Source organism: Exophiala aquamarina (assembly GCF_000709125.1).
Source record: "Exophiala aquamarina CBS 119918 chromosome Unknown aczIA-supercont1.2, whole genome shotgun sequence".
Classification (NCBI taxonomy): domain Eukaryota; kingdom Fungi; phylum Ascomycota; class Eurotiomycetes; order Chaetothyriales; family Herpotrichiellaceae; genus Exophiala; species Exophiala aquamarina.
The window spans coordinates 3,391,058-3,411,617 of NW_013550586.1; the positions used below are offsets into that span (position 1 = coordinate 3,391,058).

The 20,560-nt window shown below is 51.1% G+C and overlaps 10 protein-coding genes across 10 annotated transcripts; 7 read left to right on the forward strand and 3 right to left on the reverse strand.

Annotated features, from left to right (window-relative positions):
• Positions 1–245: 245 nt before the first annotated feature.
• Positions 246–1,113, forward strand: A1O9_03039 (uncharacterized protein; the record flags this gene model as incomplete). The annotated part of the gene is made up of 2 exons (XM_013408609.1): positions 246–444; positions 497–1,113. 2 exons carry the CDS (start codon positions 246–248, stop codon positions 1,111–1,113), a joined length of 816 nt encoding a protein of 271 aa, XP_013264063.1.
• Positions 1,114–1,565: 452 nt separating this feature from the next.
• On the forward strand, positions 1,566–3,747 carry A1O9_03040 (uncharacterized protein; the record flags this gene model as incomplete). Its single annotated transcript, XM_013408610.1, has 2 exons — positions 1,566–1,699; positions 1,800–3,747. The coding sequence occupies 2 exons, from the start codon at positions 1,566–1,568 to the stop codon at positions 3,745–3,747; spliced, it is 2,082 nt and encodes a 693-aa protein (XP_013264064.1).
• A 641-nt stretch (positions 3,748–4,388) lies between these two features.
• Positions 4,389–4,772, forward strand: A1O9_03041 (uncharacterized protein; the record flags this gene model as incomplete). The annotated part of the gene is made up of 1 exon (XM_013408611.1): positions 4,389–4,772. The coding sequence occupies one exon, from the start codon at positions 4,389–4,391 to the stop codon at positions 4,770–4,772; it is 384 nt and encodes a 127-aa protein (XP_013264065.1).
• Positions 4,773–5,622: 850 nt separating this feature from the next.
• On the forward strand, positions 5,623–7,015 carry A1O9_03042 (uncharacterized protein; the record flags this gene model as incomplete). The annotated part of the gene is made up of 3 exons (XM_013408612.1): positions 5,623–5,815; positions 5,865–6,092; positions 6,144–7,015. 3 exons carry the CDS (start codon positions 5,623–5,625, stop codon positions 7,013–7,015), a joined length of 1,293 nt encoding a protein of 430 aa, XP_013264066.1.
• Positions 7,016–7,620: 605 nt separating this feature from the next.
• A1O9_03043 (protein transporter SEC61 subunit alpha) lies at positions 7,621–9,255 on the forward strand (the record flags this gene model as incomplete). The annotated part of the gene is made up of 4 exons (XM_013408613.1): positions 7,621–7,630; positions 7,714–7,814; positions 7,880–8,047; positions 8,104–9,255. The coding sequence occupies 4 exons, from the start codon at positions 7,621–7,623 to the stop codon at positions 9,253–9,255; spliced, it is 1,431 nt and encodes a 476-aa protein (XP_013264067.1).
• Positions 9,256–9,746: 491 nt separating this feature from the next.
• A1O9_03044 (arginine biosynthesis ArgJ, mitochondrial) lies at positions 9,747–11,162 on the reverse strand (the record flags this gene model as incomplete). The annotated part of the gene is made up of 1 exon (XM_013408614.1): positions 9,747–11,162. The coding sequence occupies one exon, from the start codon at positions 11,160–11,162 to the stop codon at positions 9,747–9,749; it is 1,416 nt and encodes a 471-aa protein (XP_013264068.1).
• A 605-nt stretch (positions 11,163–11,767) lies between these two features.
• On the forward strand, positions 11,768–13,474 carry A1O9_03045 (uncharacterized protein; the record flags this gene model as incomplete). The annotated part of the gene is made up of 1 exon (XM_013408615.1): positions 11,768–13,474. One exon carries the CDS (start codon positions 11,768–11,770, stop codon positions 13,472–13,474), a length of 1,707 nt encoding a protein of 568 aa, XP_013264069.1.
• A 147-nt stretch (positions 13,475–13,621) lies between these two features.
• On the reverse strand, positions 13,622–14,566 carry A1O9_03046 (pyridoxine biosynthesis protein PDX1; the record flags this gene model as incomplete). Its single annotated transcript, XM_013408616.1, has 1 exon — positions 13,622–14,566. One exon carries the CDS (start codon positions 14,564–14,566, stop codon positions 13,622–13,624), a length of 945 nt encoding a protein of 314 aa, XP_013264070.1.
• Positions 14,567–15,497: 931 nt separating this feature from the next.
• Positions 15,498–17,105, forward strand: A1O9_03047 (uncharacterized protein; the record flags this gene model as incomplete). Its single annotated transcript, XM_013408617.1, has 1 exon — positions 15,498–17,105. One exon carries the CDS (start codon positions 15,498–15,500, stop codon positions 17,103–17,105), a length of 1,608 nt encoding a protein of 535 aa, XP_013264071.1.
• A 1,739-nt stretch (positions 17,106–18,844) lies between these two features.
• On the reverse strand, positions 18,845–20,296 carry A1O9_03048 (formate dehydrogenase; the record flags this gene model as incomplete). Its single annotated transcript, XM_013408618.1, has 4 exons — positions 18,845–19,191; positions 19,268–19,812; positions 19,879–20,054; positions 20,117–20,296. 4 exons carry the CDS (start codon positions 20,294–20,296, stop codon positions 18,845–18,847), a joined length of 1,248 nt encoding a protein of 415 aa, XP_013264072.1.
• Between the last annotated feature and the right edge of the window lie 264 nt (positions 20,297–20,560).

The following is a 20,560-nucleotide window of genomic DNA, read 5'->3' on the forward strand; positions in this document are numbered from 1 at the left end:
CTACTCAAGGGTACTAGATAGAGTTAGATATGTTTGAATAGAAGTAGACCAGCATCATATGGTGTTTCTCCTTATAAACCTGGCAGGCCTTCCTGTAAGCCAGCGGGACAAGCAGAGTCCGTGGCCCCCTAATCAAAATGCCTGACTCTTAGGACACTTATGCTCGACCGTAATTCCTATTAAAATAGTACCTCCGACAAACAGTCAAGGATCTCAAGACAGCCGACGTTTCCTAGAAGTCTTGCATGGGCCTAACTCTCATTCTTGGAATACGGGCGGCCCCGCGGAGCTGCCTTGGGCGATGCAGACATTTCTCGAGCCTGTCGTTCCGCGCGTCTGGCCACAACAGATGGTCCAAGATCAAACATGACAAGGGAGTAAACGACCTCCAGAAGGCCAGGGAGAGGACGCGACTTTCCCAGCAAATTTCTCTCGCTTCGAAACGTAGGTACACAGCCTTCTGATAGATTGTCCCAGTCAACTCAACTTGCCGCAGTCCACGGCCCCGATCCCAACGCCAATCCTCATCTCGCAAGTGCGATCGCAGCCGCGAAGAAAGGCCAACTTGCCAAAGACATGATTGAAGTAGCAATCCTTAGAGGCCAGGGCAAGTCCCTTGCCAATCTGCCCCTTGAGGCAGTCATAATCGAGGCTCTACTTCCACATGGCGTTGCAGCCGTCGTCGAATGCGAAACGGACAACAAAAGGCGCACGCTTCAAGATATCCGAGTGATCATCAATAAAGCCGGAGGCACCGTCGGGCCCACTTCTTTTCTCTTCGAGAAGAAAGGTCGCATACACTTTGAAGAGCAGGACAAGATCGGGGTAGATGAAGCATTAGAAGCAGCAATTGACGCAGGGGCTCTTGACATTGTGGAAGAGGAGAGCAGACTAGTCGTGGAGACACCACCGACCGAGCTCACTGCAATTGCTGAGCGGTTACAGGAAACCCTGAAGATCCGCATGGAGAAGTCAGAGGTCGTCTACGTGCCAAATGACGATACTATGGTGCCTCTGACGGACGAGCAGGCTGGGGAGTTACAGCCTGTGCTCGACGCGCTGGAGGCAGATCCTAGTTGTCAGGCTTTGTACATTAATGGCTCCTTTGATTGAAGGCATGCCTGTGTTTATAGATGATGCAGATATATGCTAAAGAGCCACTAGAACGTGTGTAGGCCGGAGCAATAAAAAGGCCACATATGGCCCAGGTGCACAGATCCGTGTGCCATCGACTTTCGGTTCTCTACGTGAACCAGAAATGCCTCATCGATTGACGTAGACCTAGACATACACGCGGCCCTGATCTTTGTGCTGTAATAGCACTGTACATCCAAATTTCGGGTGGACCACAAGAGCAAGAGCCGCACTGAGAAAATAGCGTGCATATGCCACAAGATCAAGCCACGAAAACGACAGCTTGTCTTTGCTCGAACATCGATTGTACGAGCTGCGGAGATGCATAGAAGCGCTGCCCATTATCAAAGGGGATAGGTCCATACTTCTAATCTATTTGGATTATTTTGTTCATCTCCCCGAAAACAAGGCCACTGTGAACGGGCTCCAATATGGAACCTGGAACTTCTATCACAACATGGCAACAGGCGTTCGAGGAGTACCGCATTCCCACCACGCGGGCGATTGAGAAGCAGCTGAAATCAACTGCAGCCCGTGACAAAGAAAAATTGCGAACACTTGTGGGGTGGGTGAAGACTTCCTCCTTTGCCGTTCATGTTTATCTTGAAATATGGTGTAACCTGACCCAAATAGTCATTTTGGTGGCTGATTCTTCAAATATTTAGTGGGAGCTACCGCGAACTTTTGGCCACTTCGGAATCAATTGTGGTCCTGGACTCGATGACAAAAGTGACCGAAGAGCACTTATCGACGATGGGCCACAACTGCAGACCACCTATTCAAAACCTAGCCACCAAGTCTCCAGAGACGAAGCATCTCGTTTTGGCCGAGCTGCGACTATTGCAAAGATGTTGCGCGACTGTGGCCACGACCTTGCGCGCACAGAGAATCCTTCTGTGCTCTCAGATATTGGTTGTAGCTCGTTTGCTGCTCAAATCACTAGGGGAACATCAGCTCCCAGCCAACAGTCTAGATCTTCTAAGGAACAAGGTCTCGCTTCTGAGGCGCCAACTTCTGCGGCAGGTGGACGCAAAACTGATCAGTCCTCTTTCCCAAGTTTCGCAGCTGGTTGAAGCCCTGTGTTCTTACTGCCTGGTGACGAGTGTATCATCGGATGATGCCTTAGGTCACCTTCACCAGCTGCGACTGGATAAGATGCGAAGGACACTCAGTAACGCTTCCACTCATGGAAACACCATTCATGAAGCTCTGCGATATCAACTGATCTCTTTACAAACATTCAAGGCTCTAGTAGGCCGCCCGCTTGTGGAGGCGATGACCAACCTTCAGAAACGGCCCATTCTTACAGACCAGGCTCTCAGAAATTTGGAGACACTGGATCTTGACAGAACGATTTCAGTAATCTCCAGCGACATCCAGTCGTTTGTCCCATACTTCAAAAGAAGTGCTCTGTCGCCTAAAGACATACAGGCGAAGTTAGAAACCTGGTCGGAAGAGGCATCTCGAGTTCTGGTCGCTGCTTTGGATGCTTATCTTCGTGATTTGGAAAACACAGTTCTAGTCCTAAACTTGCGCAAAGACCTTTACACTATCCTGCTACCTTCCTACTTCTCAACTCTAGGGAGTAGCAATATGCACAACCAGATGCGAAATGTCCTGAGCAAGAAGCTTCAGTCTATTTGCTTGGGTCAAGTGAAACAATTGAAGGATATAACTTCAAGTCTGACCGAAGGAGTGGGTGAACATCCGAAGATAAAATCATTGTGGGATGGCGACATCACTCAAGCGGGAGCAAATACTCGAGGTTCACGAGCAATCAAGCAAGTGAAGAGCCGGCATACTGGTCACCATACGAGTCTGGCGAAAGCCACAAGATCTTTAGAGAAATGGGTTTCCTCCATCAAAATAACAGAATTCTCATTTACCGAGCTCTCAAAGACCTCCTGGCGGGATTTAATGGAAGAACCTGACGAAGAAGACGAACAGGAAAGCATTGAACTTTCAAAGCAGCTCGGTATGACCGATGCAGAAAATCATGTCGGATTTTTGCAAGAATCACTTCGTGAAGGTCTTTCTACATATGAGACAAGCATTGTCGAGGCTGCTACTCGACTGAGCTCAGGCTCTTCGGATATAGAAAAAGCGGTGGCACTTATACGCTCTATTCGGATGTCTATTGCTACTTTGCAGGACGCATTCCCAAAGCACATGGCATTTGAGAAGATACATGAGATTATCCCCCGCCTGCATGAGATAGTCGCTGGAGAAGTCGTACGCCGACTATCTCAAATGAGTGAGCGTAGGGGAAAATCCGCCGTTTCCAAACAGGAAAGCTTGCCGGAAGATATGCCATCTCCGAAAACCTTCTCGACCCTACGACGGCTGTGCGAGGTCATGTTCGATATTGGCGGGACAGATATTTGGTCAACGTCTGGAGTGGCAAAGGTTAAAAATCAGGTGCAGGCCCGAGTCTTTGACGCAGAGCACAAGGCTGCATACGTGATGAACGAATTTGATGAGGCATATCTTCGAGCTGCGCTCAATGTGGCTGGCAACCCAAGTGATGATACCTCTCACCTCGCAGGACCTCAGACCCAGGCAGCGCAGGATTATTGGGGAAGGACCAAGCTTCTCTTTGGGTTGCTTTCCTGACCTTGGCCTGAAGGTTTACCAGCAAATCAGCAGCAGCCTATACCCCAATTCATTTCAGTATGTGCATAAAGAGACTAAAAGCTAGCCGTCCAGCCTATCACGGCTCGCTTGGGCGAAGGGAAGATATAGTCCCGGGCACAAGGCTGCCATTCCGCCAATCGCGCTCGATCCATGCTTATAGAAGTTCGGTCCTTCGAAGGACCCCGCACCTTATGTCAAATAGACGACTATGATAGAAGGACATCTGTATTTGCCTGCATGTTCCATAGCAATCGTCATCTCCAATTTGACGGCGATTTCTCGTAGCCCGGTTGTCAGCAAATTAAGGACAGCATACGGCTAATGTGACGCCGACTTCCCTCAACAAAGACTAGGTATGAAAGAGCCTTGCGCGCTACTTCTCTAGCTGCCCAGAAGAACCAACATTGGAACACCCACAGAAGAAGATGGTGGTTCCAACGAACTCAAGTGGACTTGGCGACCCAGAAGCAGGAATCGCGGCTCCAAACACCGGGAACTCACAAAATACACCCGGGGCAACAGAAACGACAGAGAACGCGGCGTCTAACACATCTTCGTTTTCGATGAAGGAAATCTCGTGCATCTACTTCGGCTAGGGCTCTAACCTGTCGCCGCGGACAATGAAGCAGAGGTGCCCTGACTCGCTCTTCATCGGGTTCGGGCAGCTCAAGGACTGGAAGTGGATCATCAACGAGACCGGGTACGCCAATATCGTGACATCGCCGGGCGATGTCGTGTACGGCAGTTTGTGCTTTCTAAGTAGGAGGGACGAGATGGCTCTTGATGAGAGCGAGGGCATGCCTTGGCTGTATGAGAAGATGGGCTTGCCGGTCACGAGGCTTATTGCTAGTGAGGGTGAGGATGAGGGTGAAGGAGAGGGCTGGAGTACAGCGCGCGAAGTCAAAGTCAACGCTATGTCATACGTTGATGTACAGAGGACAAGTCTGGGTCAGGAAGACGATGGAGAACGTTGTCCAGTGCGGCATGCCCAAGGAATATGCTGAGAAGTGCCTGTTGTTGTATCTTCCTGAGGAAAAGGAGTAGAGGGCTATGGTCGAGGATATCGTTATAGTGCGGACCACAAGGGTTGGAGAGCACAGTGCCGGTGTCGTCCCCAGAGGGTTCGCGTGTTGGTCGAGAGGATAGAAGAACTTGGGGCAGGGGGGTCCCAAATGAGAGAATTTAATTTGAATCTGGGGGCCAATAGTCGACCTCAAATGGAACGTGGTTCTATCCCTCACGAGTAAAGACCAGTTAGGGGCTTCAGGCGCTACGCGGGCAATGCATCCTACTAAACAATTTGAGAAGCTAGATGGCTCCTTTTGCTATGAGTCCATGGTGTGCACATGCCTTCATGAAGTCTCAGCATCCAGTTTCGTGCAACTCGTTTGCTTGGGAGTGTCAATGGCTATCAGGCCTAGGTAATTCGTGAGGGCTTGTCGGTTTGGCGGTCGTGTGATATCAATAGCACGGGGTTTCTTCTGGTGCACGATAACATGCCATCAAGGACATTATACTTCTCAGCTCTTTGTCACCATTTAGAAATCGTAGACAAAGTCGAATGCAGAGACCGAGGCGGTGTCTGGCTGCCTCTCGGAACGGAAGATCTAACTAGGCCGATGCGTTGCGCTAGTCCTAGAATAGAAGAGTATAAATAATGACGCGCTTTCTATTCTCTATCAAATTCAACACTAAACATTTGTGGATATCCAAGTTAGAGGTACAGAAACGCCTTTGAAAGCGCGGTCACGGTCTCATCGCTCCCAACCGCCACAACTGGGTTGCATCGCTCAAACACTCCCGCACTTCTCTCGGCGCTCTCTGTCTATTTAGTCGCGCAACATCCTGCTAACCATGCCTCCCGACGACACGTTTGTTGACGAACCTGTCACGCCAGCACCTGTCTTTGCTTACCGTGCGCTCAAGGGCTTCTTTTTTGGTTCTCCTGAAGATCAACGTGACGTTGATGATTCAGACAAAGAGAACGCCCCTCTAGACAAACCTGAAATCTCCAAGAAAGCAAAAGCTTCTGTGAAAGCCGCAATCGGTAAGAAACAGATCTTTTCCAGCAACAAACGAGTCTAATTTGAAATCAGACACCACCGAGAAGTCAAAAACCTCTAAGGTCTCTGTCAGCATGCCTATCACCTTCAATACTCCAGAGGCTAAGCGCTGGGACGGTCGTCTTCTCGCACCCGAATTGCCACCGGCCCCAGGCTCACCAACTCGCTCTATCTTGAGACTACCAGGTCAAGCCACTCCACGTTCTCAGTCTTTGAGAGATGTCAACGTTACCTTCAAGGATCTCAGTCCTGAGGAAGCCAGTACGTAGCCCACTATCAATGAAGTCTTCTATGTTGCTAATACCGTCATAGCTGCTGTTCGTCAGGCCAAAGCATCCAATGATTTGCCAGCACCATGTACTGCTCAACCAGCACTTCAGGATGTTGCTGCACCTACACAGAAGGAGAAGCGTTCTCGCAATGTTGTCTCTATCGATGGTGCTGCTACTGCCACTGGCTCAAATGCGGGTCCAGAACCGGGTCCACCCACTGCTGGCAACTCAGTTCCATCTGGTCAGGCCCCGTGCGGTGGTATCTCTGCCGAAGCTTTCGAAGCCTATCAGAAGCGCACCGAGAAAGAGATGAAGCGATTGCTTGCCCATGCTAAGAAGATGAAGGAATTTGCGTACCAGGCCGACCTTCAGAACCACGAGTTGAGGAAGACCATCAGACAGCTGCAGGTGCAGAACGAGACGTTTCGTAAGGGCCTTCCTGCGTTGGATCAAGAGGGGATTGCCGGACCAAATGGTGCTTTTCAGCTTCCTCTTGCGACACGCCTCGAGGAGCTCCGTGTAGCTAGGGAGCAACGTACCATCACACGCTGCGCTCCTGGCCGTGTACCGCTCTGCGCACCTCCACTACCCGAAGGAATCGACCCGAATTCTAACCTTGCGCGCAAATACAAAAGTTTTGAAAATTTTCTGTCCGAAGACCCAAGCCGTGGTGGTTTTCCTCCCGAAGCTTCGATTGAACAGATTGTAGAGGCCTGGAGACGTCGTGAGAAGGTCGATCTAGACGAGATGTACAGAGAAGGTCTAGCCATCGCAGAGGCGGAAGAGGATTCTGAATTCAAGAAGAGAATCACTCACCCAAAAGTCTACGCCATCAACAAAGCCCGCGCTGCTGCAGCCCGGGAGCGATTGGCCAAGAAATCTGAGGCGAGGAAGGCCAGTCTTGAGATTTAGATTGTGCCTGCACCATTTCACTCTCTTTGTGAGATCCAATTGATCTGGAGGTGATTTGGAAGCGAAGTTTGTGTGAATACATTGATGACAACCAAGCATGTGACAACAAAACATGCCCACAATGGGCTCCAGGAAGTCAACGAGATGATGAGATAGCTAGTAGCTGAAAATGTGGTTCTACCCAGATTTAACCTTCTTGTTGCCCTGTAGAGTGTCGCCTTGATGCTGGTGTTCTTCCTCGTCACAACGTTAGAGCAGCAAGTGTTCGATGCCCACGTCCGACCGTCACCAAGGAGGCGGTGGTCGATGACGAAAGGGCAGCCACCGGACTTACCGAACAGGAATGGCTCAACCCCAGCTCCTAGGCTTGGCATTTTCTGGAAAGCAGAGCGACCAGCACAGAGCACCGTGAAGCTGCACTCAAACTGTGTCCTCACCAACAGCACTGTAGCTTTCATCCTTCAGGGGACACGACCCTCTATAATTCCCATTCCCACTGACACTGTTCCTTTCCACCCACCCTTTAACTTCTCTTCATTCTACCCTGCGACTCACAGGGGCTTTTCATCTTTTTCCCTCACCTTGGTGCATCCTCCCACGCAACCATGAGTGGTCGTGAGTTCATCCCATTGAATGCCCTACGCACTTTCTCTCAGGTTCTCCAAAATGCTAACACATTAATGCTCTCTCTCCACCAGTCCGTTTCCTCGATCTCATTAAACCCTTCACGCCCCTCCTTCCAGAGGTGGCCGCCCCTGAATCAAAGATCGCTTTCAACCAGAAGTTGATGTGGACAGGAGTAAGAGATTCCAAAAGCATGGGGTGGTCCCAACAAGAGCGCGAACGGCTAACAACGCGACACAGTGTACCCTACTAATCTTCTTGGTCATGAGCCAAATGCCCCTCTACGGCATTGTCTCCTCTGACACCTCAGATCCCATCTACTGGCTGCGTATGATGTTGGCTAGTAACAGAGGAACTCTAATGGAACTGGGCACCACTCCTATCATTTCCTCCGGCATGGTCTTCCAGGTATGTTTAGTCAAAACGGCACGGGCGATCGAAGCGTCAAATGCTAACTCAAACAGCTTCTCGCGGGTACTCATCTGATCGATGTAAACCTCGATCTCAAATCCGACCGCGAGCTGTACCAAACCGCACAAAAGCTTTTCGCCATCATCCTATCCTTTGGACAAGCCTGCGTCTTCGTCCTCACCGGTCTTTATGGTCAACCCAGCGATCTTGGAGCTGGTATCTGTCTACTTTTGATCGTCCAGCTGGTCCTTGCTGGTCTCGTCGTCATTCTTCTTGATGAACTGCTGCAAAAGGGCTATGGTCTCGGATCCGGCATCTCCCTCTTCATCGCCACCAACATCTGCGAATCCATTGTTTGGAAGGCATTCTCTCCAACTACCATCGACACTGGCCGTGGGAAAGAGTTTGAGGGGGCTGTCATTGCCCTCTTCCACCTTCTTGTCACCTGGCCTGACAAGACTCGAGCCCTCCGCGAGGCCTTCTACCGACAACATCTTCCCAATGTCATGAACCTACTCGCCACCTTGGTCGTCTTCGCTGCCGTGATCTATCTCCAGGGTTTCCGTGTTGAGATCCCAGTCAAGTCCTCCCGTCAACGTGGCATGCGGGGCTCTTATCCTATCCGTCTCTTCTATACTTCCAACATGCCCATCATGCTGCAATCCGCTTTGGCCTCCAACATTTTCATGATCAGCCAAATGCTCTATACTCGCTTCTCTGACAACCTTTTGGTCAAGCTCGTTGGAACATGGGAGCCAAGAGAAGGATCCTCGCAACTTTATGCCTCTGGTGGTATTGCCTACTACATGTCCCCACCGCACAGCTTTGCCGAGGCTCTGCTCGACCCCATTCACACTGCCATCTATGTTGGCTTCATCATCATCACCTGCGCTGTCTTCTCAAAGACCTGGATTGAAGTCTCTGGATCGGCTCCTCGTGATGTTGCCAAGACTCTGAAGGAGCAAGGTCTCGTCATGGCCGGTCATCGTGAACAGAGCATGTACAAAGAATTGAAGCGTGTGATTCCTACGGCCGCTGCCTTTGGTGGAGCTTGCATTGGCGCGCTCTCGGTCGCTAGCGATATGTTGGGTGCATTTGGAAGCGGCACTGGTATCCTACTCGCCGTCACCATCATATACGGCTACTTTGAGATTGCGGCCAAAGAGGGTGACTTTGGCGCGAACCTCAAGGGCCTCATTGCTTAGACAAAGACAGATGTTTTAGTATAGGGGTATTCTTTGGAGAGGAGTCGATCGTTCTACGACATTAAACAAACCAAAAGTACGTATGCTTTGATTATGCATAGCGTTGGGGACTGGGGGAAGGGTGGTCTTGCCTCAGGTTCAGGAGAGGACGCTGGTATTCCTGAAAACTGTTGGGCAGATGGGAAAAAGACTCTGTACAGTAGTAGCTATATAGGCAATGATACTGATCTGTACGATATTTCTCTGGTCGTCTGGAGATCTTTGCATTTTTTTGCAAATCTTGACTTTTAAAGCAATGGGAGACAGCATTCGTGCAAATGTCAGAAACGCTCTTTCCCCTCGGACCATGATTCGATTGCTCACAGATTTGACAGAACCAAACCCGCTGGACACAACTTGCATGTGTATGTGTGTAACAAGACTTGTCGAGAGACAGTTTTAGTATGTATCTAACGGGCGTCTTCGCGCCATTCCCTTTTCACCCCCCTTCTTCACGTGCGGTAGTCGCCATTAATGGTGACATACTCATGACTAAAGTCACAGAACCAATACTGCGCCTCTTCGGACCCGGTGCCGAGATCGACCTCGATCTCGAGATCCTCGTCCTCGAGCAACCTAGCCGCACGCTCTTCGTTGACGGCCTCAGGCTCACCGTGGACAAGTAGCTTCAGTACGCCCTCATCTTTCGACTTGGACGTCGCGGCGGGCACGAAGCTGACGTTCATCTTAGACGGGACCACCACGTCGCTCGAGCTCAGGTTCGGCGTGTATCCAATCGCGCACAGGATGCGGCCCCAATTCGCGTCCTTGCCGTACAGAGCGGTCTTAACGAGCGGGGAGCGCGCGATGGTCGATGCAATTAGCTTCGCGTCGGCGACGGTGGGCGCGTTGCGCACACTGACTTGTACAAATTTCGTGGCGCCTTCGCCGTCGCGCACGACTAGTTGGGAGAGGCGCTGCGCGAAGGATGTCAGCACCTCGGACATGGCGGCGTAGTCTGCGGATGAGGTGTCGTCGGGGATCGGTGAGGTGCTGGCTGAGGGCGTGGCGGCGCCGTTGGCGAGGATGGCGACTGTGTCGTTCGTGGACGTGTCGCCGTCAATGGAAATGGAGTTGAATGACTTTTCGACCGCGGAGATCAGCAGGGATTTCAGTGCTGGTGCAGAGATCGCGGCGTCGGTGGCCAGGATGCCCAGCAGCGTCGCCATGTTCGGGTGAATCATGCCTGCGCCTTTGGTCATGCCTGCGAGACGGTATTCAGTTTCTGGGTGCGAGGGTAGGGTGAATGTCGTGGAGAGGAGCTTGGGGAATGTGTCGGTGGTACAAATGGCTTTGGCGGTGGTAAGCCATGCATTATGTGTGTCGTCCACATTTGCATAGGCGGAGGAAATCTTAGAGAGGATCTTTTTGATGGGCAGTCGTTGGCCGATGACTCCGGTCGACATGACCAAACTATTCGCTCCTAGACCGTCCTCCGCTTGAGATGATTGCTGAAACTGAGCAGTGGCTGTATCTGACATTGCTTGAGCATCTTCAAGCCCTCCGACTCCCGTGACAGCGTTGGCACAACCGGAATTGATAATGATACTCCTCAGGCCCACTCCACCTCGTTTCTCAAGGACGGACTTGCTCACCTGAACCGGTGCAGCCTGGAATTTATTGGTGGTGAAGACGGCAGCACCGAAGGCTGGGCGGTCTGAGACGATGAATGCTAGGTCTGGATGGGACTTGTTGGCTGGTTTGACACCGACATGCGTGCCAGAAACCTTGAAGCCCTTGGGGTATGTTCCAGATGTAGGAACGTATTTGGCCTTGGATGCCGGGATTGATGAGTCAATCGGTGCAGAGTAGTGGCGGACAAATGTCCTGATCATGGACCGGGCTGAAGAAGCTGTTGCAGAAGCCATATTGGCGGTGGCCGTGGCGAGTATTGTAATCTGTATCTCGATTTATGATGCTGGATTTGCTTTGATATGCCTGTGAACAAGCCCAAGGAGGATGATTCCCCGTGTTTGGCTTGAGTGTCGGTTCCGATTCTCTAACCTTCAGAACGCAATGATCATAGACAAAGTTATGCTCTGCGCAGCTATGTTGCTTTTCATGGAGCTCGATATCAATGCTCTCTACAACCGATATCGGCGACTGGAAGCTCGATTCAAGTGGTTTCAAGATGAGAGGCAGTTTACGCCATGACAGCAACCAGGCTCATCATTCTGCCAGATATATACAAGCACCGGGGAAGGAGGGATTCTTCGTTAATATGCCATGAGTCATGAATTTGCAATGCGTTGATTTTCAATGAAACGCCGTCGAAAGTTGGCGGTCAAATGCGCAGCCAATCATATTGCTGCGTTTGCGGAGTCGCGTAAAGTGCATCAACGTTGAAAAAGCAAGCCGCGTCGCGCTGCCACTGGCCACGTTCAGTCCTCAAATCATATGATTGCTATAGTCTAGCTTTCGGCTCGCATCTTCTGCGTCGGTGTCTCGCGAATGTGACACTCTCCTCTGGATTATGGGCAAAAGAAAGAATCCAGATGCATTCGTTGAACACACAGACACTCCTTCCAAGCGCCGAAGGAAATCCATTGACACACCCCTCACAAACGGAGTACGCGATAGCGAAGCCGAGCTTCAAAAAAGTCACTTGAGAGGGATTCCTAGGAAGAATGGTACTACTCTGACTCCGATAAAGAGCAAGTCTAGGGCAAAAGCCCGGTTGGAAGGAGAAGAGGACGACGACAACGGCAGCCCAACTCCCAAGCCCAATGGTCGCACGCTTTTTGCTACTCCCAAGAACGGCAAAGCCGTCTCCGAGACACCATCAAAATCCAAAAAGGCTGATCGATCTGCAAAGAGGAAAAGTGCTCAGCTTCTCGCGCAGAGACAAGATGAGGATGATTGGGACGGCCAAGACTCTCTAGCAAGGGCCATTCTCGAAGACGATGACAATGAAGAGGAGGAAGACCCTGACGCTGTGGTGAGGCAAACCGTCGAAGGTAGTGCAAACCAAGGTGTTGCGATCCCCGTAAGAACCCCAAACAAACGAGGAAGGCCCAAAGGTGCAAAGAACAAAAGATCACCCACCCCAGAAGGGGACATTCCCCCGGAAGAGCGTTACTTTTTCCAAAATCGAAGCGGTCCACCACAAATATCGAACAACAAATTCAATTCGGTCAAGTCATTGACTTATGACGAATACCATGAGCATATACAAGCGTTGTCGGATAATCACGAGCGAGAAAGGTCGCAATTGATGAGGCTACATGCAAGATCATTTCCCCAGTGGCAGTTTGAGTTTGCACAAGGCTTTGGACTATGTCTCTACGGATATGGTAGTAAGCGTAACCTTGTCAACGATTTCGCCGAGTGGCTTTACAAACATTCCAGAAGGCAGCCGAGGATTGTCGTCGTTAATGGTTACACACCAAAATTAAATGTGAGGGGGATCATCAATGCCATTGCTTCGGCTTTGGTGGGCGAGGAAGAGCGCGCCTTGAGGCTGGTTGGTCAACCTCAAGAAATGGTCGACAGCTTGTTCTCTTACATGGAAGAACATCCGCCTCATGACCAGCTTGTGCTCATGGTCAATTCAATTGATGCCCAGTCCCTTCGACGTTCATCGGCACAAACGATTTTGGCGCGTCTTGCAGAACATACACTCATCACGTTTCTCGCCACTGCTGATTCTCCCACTTTTCCGACATTGTGGAATTCATCCCTACTTGATCAATTCAAGTTTGTCTTTCATGATTGTACAACCTTTGCCCCTTACACCGCCGAAATCAATGTGGTTGATGAGGTGCATGAACTACTCGGACGCAAGAAACTTCGTGCTGGTGGAAAAGATGGTATTGGCTTTGTGCTCAAGTCCCTGCCTGAAAATGCACGTAATCTCTATCGAGTCTTGCTCTCTGAGATTCTGGCTATCCTTTCGGACGGTATGGACGGATGTTTTGATGACGACGACGACGATAAACGCCCGGCTAAAAAGTCACAAAGAGAAGAAGCAGAAGAAATCGGTATCGAATACCGAACCTTGTATCAGAAAGCCTCGGAGGAGTTCATATGTTCAAGTAGTATGAACTTTCAATTCTTGTTGAAAGAGTTTCATGACCATCAGATGATTACAAGCAAACGGGACACCAGCGGCACTGAACTGTTAGGAGTGCCACTAGCGAAGGAGGAAATGGAAGCTGTCTTGGAAGAGCTAATTCTCTAACATATCATTTGCTGGCCGCGACTAGGGACAGTCACCGGCTGGACAAGTTCTGCTGAGCGACTAACCTCAGGCAAAACAAGTTCTACAACTCCATCATTTTGATCCTGACGCCCTCCCAATACGCCGACGAATGCCTCCAAAACCTGACTACCAGCCACGTCCTGCCAATTTCTCCTCTGGAGCCATAGTGCCGCAGTTGATGCCGACCATAGCCTCTCCGAGTCCCGAACTACACTCGGCCAAAACTTTCGCGTCTTGGAAATGCGTAGTTGCCTGAACAATAGCTTTGGCTCTCTTAGCAGCATTGCCTGATTTGAATATTCCACTTCCAACGAAGACACCATCACATCCCAATTGCATCATCAAGGCAGCATCGGCAGGTGTGGCAATCCCACCAGCAGCAAAATTGACCACAGGTAGTCGACCAAGCTCAGCAGCCTGCTTTAGCAGCACCGGATCAACTTCCAACTCTCTTGCAAGCATTCTGAGAGCACCCTCTCCTTCGGCAAGAGCTGCTTGTGCACGGCTGATGTCCTCCTTCACAGTTCGCATGTGCCTAACGGCCTCGACAACGTCTCCGGTACCGGCTTCGCCTTTGGTTCTGATCATGGCAGCACCCTCGCTGATGCGTCGTAATGCCTCGCCCAGGTTGCGGCAACCGCAGACAAAGGGAACCTTGAATGGGCTCTTTTCGACGTGGTACTTGTTATCAGCGGGTGTGAGAACCTCACTTTCGTCGATATAATCAACACCTAGTGCCTCGAGGATCTGGCATTCCACGAAGTGACCTATTCTTGCCTTTGCCATGACTGGAATGGTGACAGCAGCTTGAATTTCCTTGATAAGGTGTGGATCAGACATTCTTGCAACGCCACCGTCTTTCCGGATATCGGCAGGGACTCTTTCGAGTGCCATGACGGCACAAGCGCCAGCCTCTTCAGCAATGCGAGCTTGCTCTGCGTTGACCACATCCATGATCACGCCACCCTTGAGCATTTGAGCCAGGCCGGCTTTGACAGTGAAGGACGGTATTGTCGAGGTGCCATTTGTGGGGATTGTAGAGGAAGACATGTTGTTATCGTTCATCACCATGGTGAAAGAGTGACTGTGTGACTGGAAAGGAAATTCGAGAAATCGAAGGGGTAATAGAGGAGGGTGGTGGCAGCAGATTTGAAAATCAGCACTTGAGTCACCACAGAGAGTAGGAGGTCGCACCCAATATTTAATGGGGACTATTCTGAATAATGCCAATGGGAAAGCAGAGCTCGTGCGCCTTGGGACAAGTCTAGGCTTCCAAGAAAAGGATTCGGGGAATTGGAAAAAAATCATGTTAGATCCACGATATTGGTCATGATGGCTGCTCCCCGCAGTCGCCGCCTTCGACCGCGCCTATCCGAAGTGACTGGCGGAAAGATCTGCTATGGACTTCCTCTGAGTACGGGGAAGGATTACAGCAATGACCCGTAGAAATTGCCCCCCTTCAGGGCCATCGCCCGGGCCGGCTCTCCCAGCCCCGGTTAGGGTTGAAGCACTTTTATCCCGTTTACAGAAAACCTTAGCTTGAACGCTTGAATGCTCCTGTCTGTCACTCAAGAGTTCGTTATGGATTGCCGCCTTGAGAAAGTGACGGGATCTTTTTGACTTTGCGTCCATGGTCTCAATGCTTGCCCTTATTTCTGGGACCACAGGAACGCAACAGAATCACGTGCATCGGTTAGTCAGGTTTACACGGCGGGATGGGAATTAGTCTTGCTCTTCCCCTCACCGTCTCCTCCTTCAGATAAAGCTCTTGACGTTTGAGAAAAAGGCCTCTCCCCCATGTTATGCGTCTTTCCATCTTTCAGCAAGGGTGTTCGGAGATGCGGATATTAGGCTCGATGAAGTTCGGTTACATGGGCTGATTCTCCTTGTCTCCTGCAATGAACAGTAACTTGGGCTTCTCGATGCGTTGCTCGATTACTGCACCGTGGCTGTCCACCCTCAATCACTGGAGAAGTGCTCTCAGCTGTTACGGTCTGTGAAGATGGATTCCAAGGGTCCACCACAGCTTCTTGTAGCTTCTGTGGAGAAACTCTCGGGTGAACCAACTTCGACATCAATACCGGATTTACCCCAGGATGTGTTCATGCTTATCCTGGAGGATTTGGAGGCATGGGATGTGCTCAGTTGCCAAAAGGTCTCGTCGTCGTGGCGAACAGCTTTTTCCAAGCCAGAGTTTCTTCGTGTGATGTTACAGAGATACCACCAAGCCAGGGAGCTCCGTTTACTGCCACGAGAGAGTCTCTTTTTTCATGCCTTGGAGCAACCCGAGGTTGATTGGAGAACTCTATTCGGGACCATCGCTAATCGTTACAAGCATCTCTCACAAGGTAAGGCCAGGAAGATTCTCAAATATCCAATGGCGCCCTTGGAACAGTTAGGCGACTGGTTTCCAGTAGGGCAATGGGATTATCATGAATCGCAGCCAGGAGGCCGTCTGTATTATGAAACAGCAGCAATACATTTGAATAGGATCGGCTCCAAGCCGTACCTATTTAGGCCGACATTGTGGACATACGACGACGGCCTACTAGTCTATGCTCCAGCCCAATGTATCGAGGATGACGGGTTCCCGCATATTCTGTCACTTCTTGATGTCGCTACCGGTGATCGATATCCGGTCCCATTTGATATCCGAGGGAAGATCATCCGCAATATCCGGTTAAGCGATGCCACTTTGGTGGTCGAGTGGGCCGAAAAAGACCCTTTCCACAACCTCAATGCGATGGAACAGGTCAATCGACATTTCGCCAATTGTTTCGACGTCAAGAGAAAAGGCACCGAGTGGACCATCACATGGCGTTCGGAGTGGAAAATGCATTTCCTTGGTCTTCCGCCAAATTACCATGATAGATTCTTTTCGACGCATAATTCCAAGCATTACGCGGTCTATTTCTGGCAGCCCAACAGGAGCATGTACACAGGAGATGAAGAGCTGCCCATTGAATCACTGTCCGTGTGGGATATTTCAGTTCCTTCCAAATACCAACCGTCGACAGACCCGTCGGGGAGATTTCGACCAGCAGAGAAAGATGGCCCTTATATTGTTTCGCGCTTCTCCTTCACTGACATGGACTACATGGGTATACGACAGCACGCAAGCGTGGCCTTGATGTCCATCCACATCCATTCTGAAAGTCACTCCCTGATTGTGCGAGAGAACGCCGCTGTCCCTGGCGAGGGCTATTTTGATCCCGCCGAAAGACTTTGGTGTGCCAAAACAACGATATTCCCCTTCCACGGGATGGGGCCACGTCTAGTTCGAGAATGGGACGGAAACCTCCCGCCTTACCGAGGGCATTGCAGCATGGAAAGCGCGGACGTGGAAGAAATCGAGCATTGGCTCTTACCAATCATGGATGTGTATGACGAGCCAGCTGATGTGAGGCTGAGCTTGGTCGAGACGTGTATTCGGAGTCAGAGCCTAGGAAATAGAATCATTGCCAGGGTGAAGGTCGGGCTCGCATCTGACTGGGTGCCTCTCGATGATGACCTTACACGAGTAGTCGGCGGGATGGGTCGAATAGCAGGAGATGAAAGGTGGATTATTGGACAGAATGAAAGGTTGGAACTTGTTGTCGTGGAATTTTGAGAGGCAACGCAAAAGCATCTGCTCAGGACCGTGCAGAATCCTTCAACGTTTCTGTTCCGATCTGCTGGTGTGGGTTGGTGAAATTGTGCGGAAAATCACCGAGTCATCAATCCTGCTCCGGAGGAAGGTTTGGCCAAATGGTTATTTGTCGGCTCGACGTCAGTTAAATCGCGATATCTCCAATTCCCTCGAGCCCATGGCCTCATGTGATGATACTCGAATGGAAGTGGCATTTTACAACGAGGATGCAGATTGCTTGGCTTGGCTTGGAGACCAAGAGGAGAATTGTGACATTACAACGCAGACCCAGTATTCTCAAAAGCTTTGTCTTTTGCAAGGATCATATAGTTTCGTCAAGGTCACGTCCAACGTGGCGGTAAGGATGGTGCAAGGCTCTGTGATGCTGAGATTGGAGAAATGGTGGACATATCACTCACTCCGTGCTCGTCCTTTTCTCCCCAAGCAGTGATCCAGGCCGACGCAGCCTTGCCCGCCCGGGTTCAACCAGAAACCCCGTCCTTCCTGTGATGGCCTTATCGACGAGTGCACGTAACATAATTATTGCACTGAGCACGCCCGCAGTAGGCAGTCTACTCTGTATCTGCATACATACCTCCAAGTCCACAGTCCTTTGGGCGCGGTCGTCGCCGCGTAAACATTCTCCCCCAACTCGCCCCGCCCTCAACCCGCCGTTTCGATCACGCATACCAAGCGACCACACCGCGCTGCTTGACGCACAATGCACAGGCTAGAGCGCAACAGGGTGACCTACTTAGGTACTCTTGGTGCCTGTTATCTAGCACCGCTGCGTGCCCTCTTCCACAGATGCTGTTGGATCCTCCCCCGACTCGCGAGCGCCAGGCGTCCCCGTGCATTTTCATCCCATCAACGGGAGACGTCTCGGCGGTGGCGGGGGCGGGGGGGCGGTGGCGCGTCGCCGCTGCTGCTGCTGCTTGGAAAAACCACTAAATTACTTACCTGTCCTGTCCTGAAGACGTGCTTTCTATTCCGGCTATGTGGTGAGCCTGACGTTCTTTTCATGTACCCGAGAAACGCACTCAAGATGCCGCTGCTCGCCCGGGCAGCACCCACCCCCCATGGCTGTCTATGTACCGACGAAATTCCGCAACGGCAAAACGAATCGAGCCAGCGCGGCTGGCTGCGACTTATTGGGGTGGTTACAATTCAATTACCCCGCGTCGAAAACACGGGTTGTGTCGTATTCGACCGAAGCAAAAGTTTAATTATCCTATTTCCGGTGCTACCTAAATAATAATCAATCACCTAATATGTAAGCGCTCCAGCTTTGGACGGGGTATCTAGGTTCCCCGCGTTCTGGTTCCTGAGCACATGCGCTCTTCACCTTTTCTTTCTGTTGGGTGTTCAAGCTGGGGGCGATGGTGACTATTCTGTTTATGTGCTTTGAATCAGGTTTTGATATTTTGCAGTCATACTCGCTAGCTATGGCTATCTTATCTATATACTAGTTCATGTTGGTATCATAGCCATGGGTTGGGTTGGGTAAAAGGTAGCTTGCTCAGGCATAGTTTTCCGAGTAAAAAGACGTCATCCCATTGCATGTGCCCTCTCTCGTGAGCAACTCCTGCTGTGGACTTTGTTGCGGTGGTGGGGTTTTAAAAATTTATAATCATCTCCCGTCAGCAGTGCATGCCTTTTTATGCCCCTCATTCGACTTTCAACAACAGACTTGGGAAACAGCTCTCCATCTGGTGATTGATTTACTTCTTGTTCCTCTGGCCATAAGCCTTGGTGGCATAGTCACCCTTGTGCACGATGAGATCTTCAGGTCTATAGTCTTCTCGGCCGGAGAAGTAGCTCTCCAAGATGGCCTTGGTGCCTGCGGCGTATCGTTCTTGGGCATCGATGGAGGTACCAGACATGTGGGGGACCATAGCGTTGCCGCCTCCCCATGGGTTCTTGGCAGTTCGGAGTGGGTGGTCACCGGGTGCGGGTTGAGGGAACCAGACGTCACCTCCGTAGCCGTTGAGCTGACCGGTCTTGAGGGCCTCGGCGACATCTTCCTTGACGACAATGGCGCCACGGGCGGTGTTGACGAGCCAGGCACCTGTAAGAGAGCATGATTGTTAGCTGCGGGGACACGGCTGTAATGGTTGGTTGGTTGGTTGGTCTGATAGACTTACCCTTCTTCATCTTGTTGAGGACCTCCTTGTTGAAGAGACCACGGGTCTTCTCGTGCAGGGGGCAGTTGATAGTGACAACATCACACTGGCCCAAGAACTCGTCGAAGTCTTCGACTCTTCGGCAGCCGATCTCCTTCTCAACCTCGGGCTTGAGGGGTTGGTAATCGAAGTAAAGCAATTCTTTGCAGTCAAAAGGCTTGAGGCGACGGAGGACGCGCTCTCCGATACGTCCAACAGCGACGGTCCCGACAACCTTGTTCTCGAGATCAAACTCGTTCTTGGCCACAGCAGCCACGTTCCAATCACCTCGCTCAATCTGCTCGTGAGCAGGCACGAAGTTGCGGACAAGGGCGAGGATGGTCATGACGACATGCTCGGCGACCGAGACGACGTTGCTGCCGGTGACCTCGGCGACGGTGATACCGCCATTGGTCTTGTTGGCAGCGTTGAGGTCAACGTGATCAGAGCCAATACCGGCGGTGACGGCGATCTTGAGGTTCTTGGCTTTTGCAAGGCGCTCAGCGGTGAGATAACCAGGGTGGAAACTATAGACATTGTACGATGAGAACATGTTTTGTTTTAAGCGGCGGGATGCCTTGAGAGTGTCTTACGGAGTGGTAATGATGACCTCGGCATCCACCAAGTGCTTGTCAAACTCGGAACCCTCACCCTCCTTGTCTGAGGTGGTGACAAGAGTGTGTCCTTGGTCTTCGAGCCATTTTCGAATACCTAGTTCATTCTCTGTGGTACCGAGAAGGCGAGGTTGGTCTTTGGCGTGTTGATGGCCCTAGGAGTGAGTGTTAGAGATGAGGTCCTGGGTGACAGGCAAGACCGTTCGGGTTGACTTACATCGTAGAGAACGAGAAGTACTTTGCCCTGACGAGAAGCAGAAGCTGTCAGTGTACGTTTTGCAATTGTTGAACGGAGGCATGGCTGTGCGGCGCGACAGGTAAACTGTGGGGAAGCTGAAGCAAGTGAGGAGAAGGAGGAGGGGCGCAGAGAGCGCGAAGCAACACGGGCAAATACCATTTTGAAGTAGAGTCTGTTGGCCTGTTGATGGGATGAGAAGAAGAAGTCGGTGTTGGTGGTCGAGGTCGACGGGCGGTAAAGTATTTATTATTTGGGAATGATTCTGCGTCGGGGCAAGTCAGTAAGAAGGACGGTGGTGATTCTCCGGCAGAGCTTTGAGCCTGGGGTATCAGCGTGACAAGTCAGCGGGGATCTGGCAAGGTTCATGTCGAGACAGGGGTAGCTCCATGGCTATACGTCAGGACAGGGGGGTGTGGGTATGTG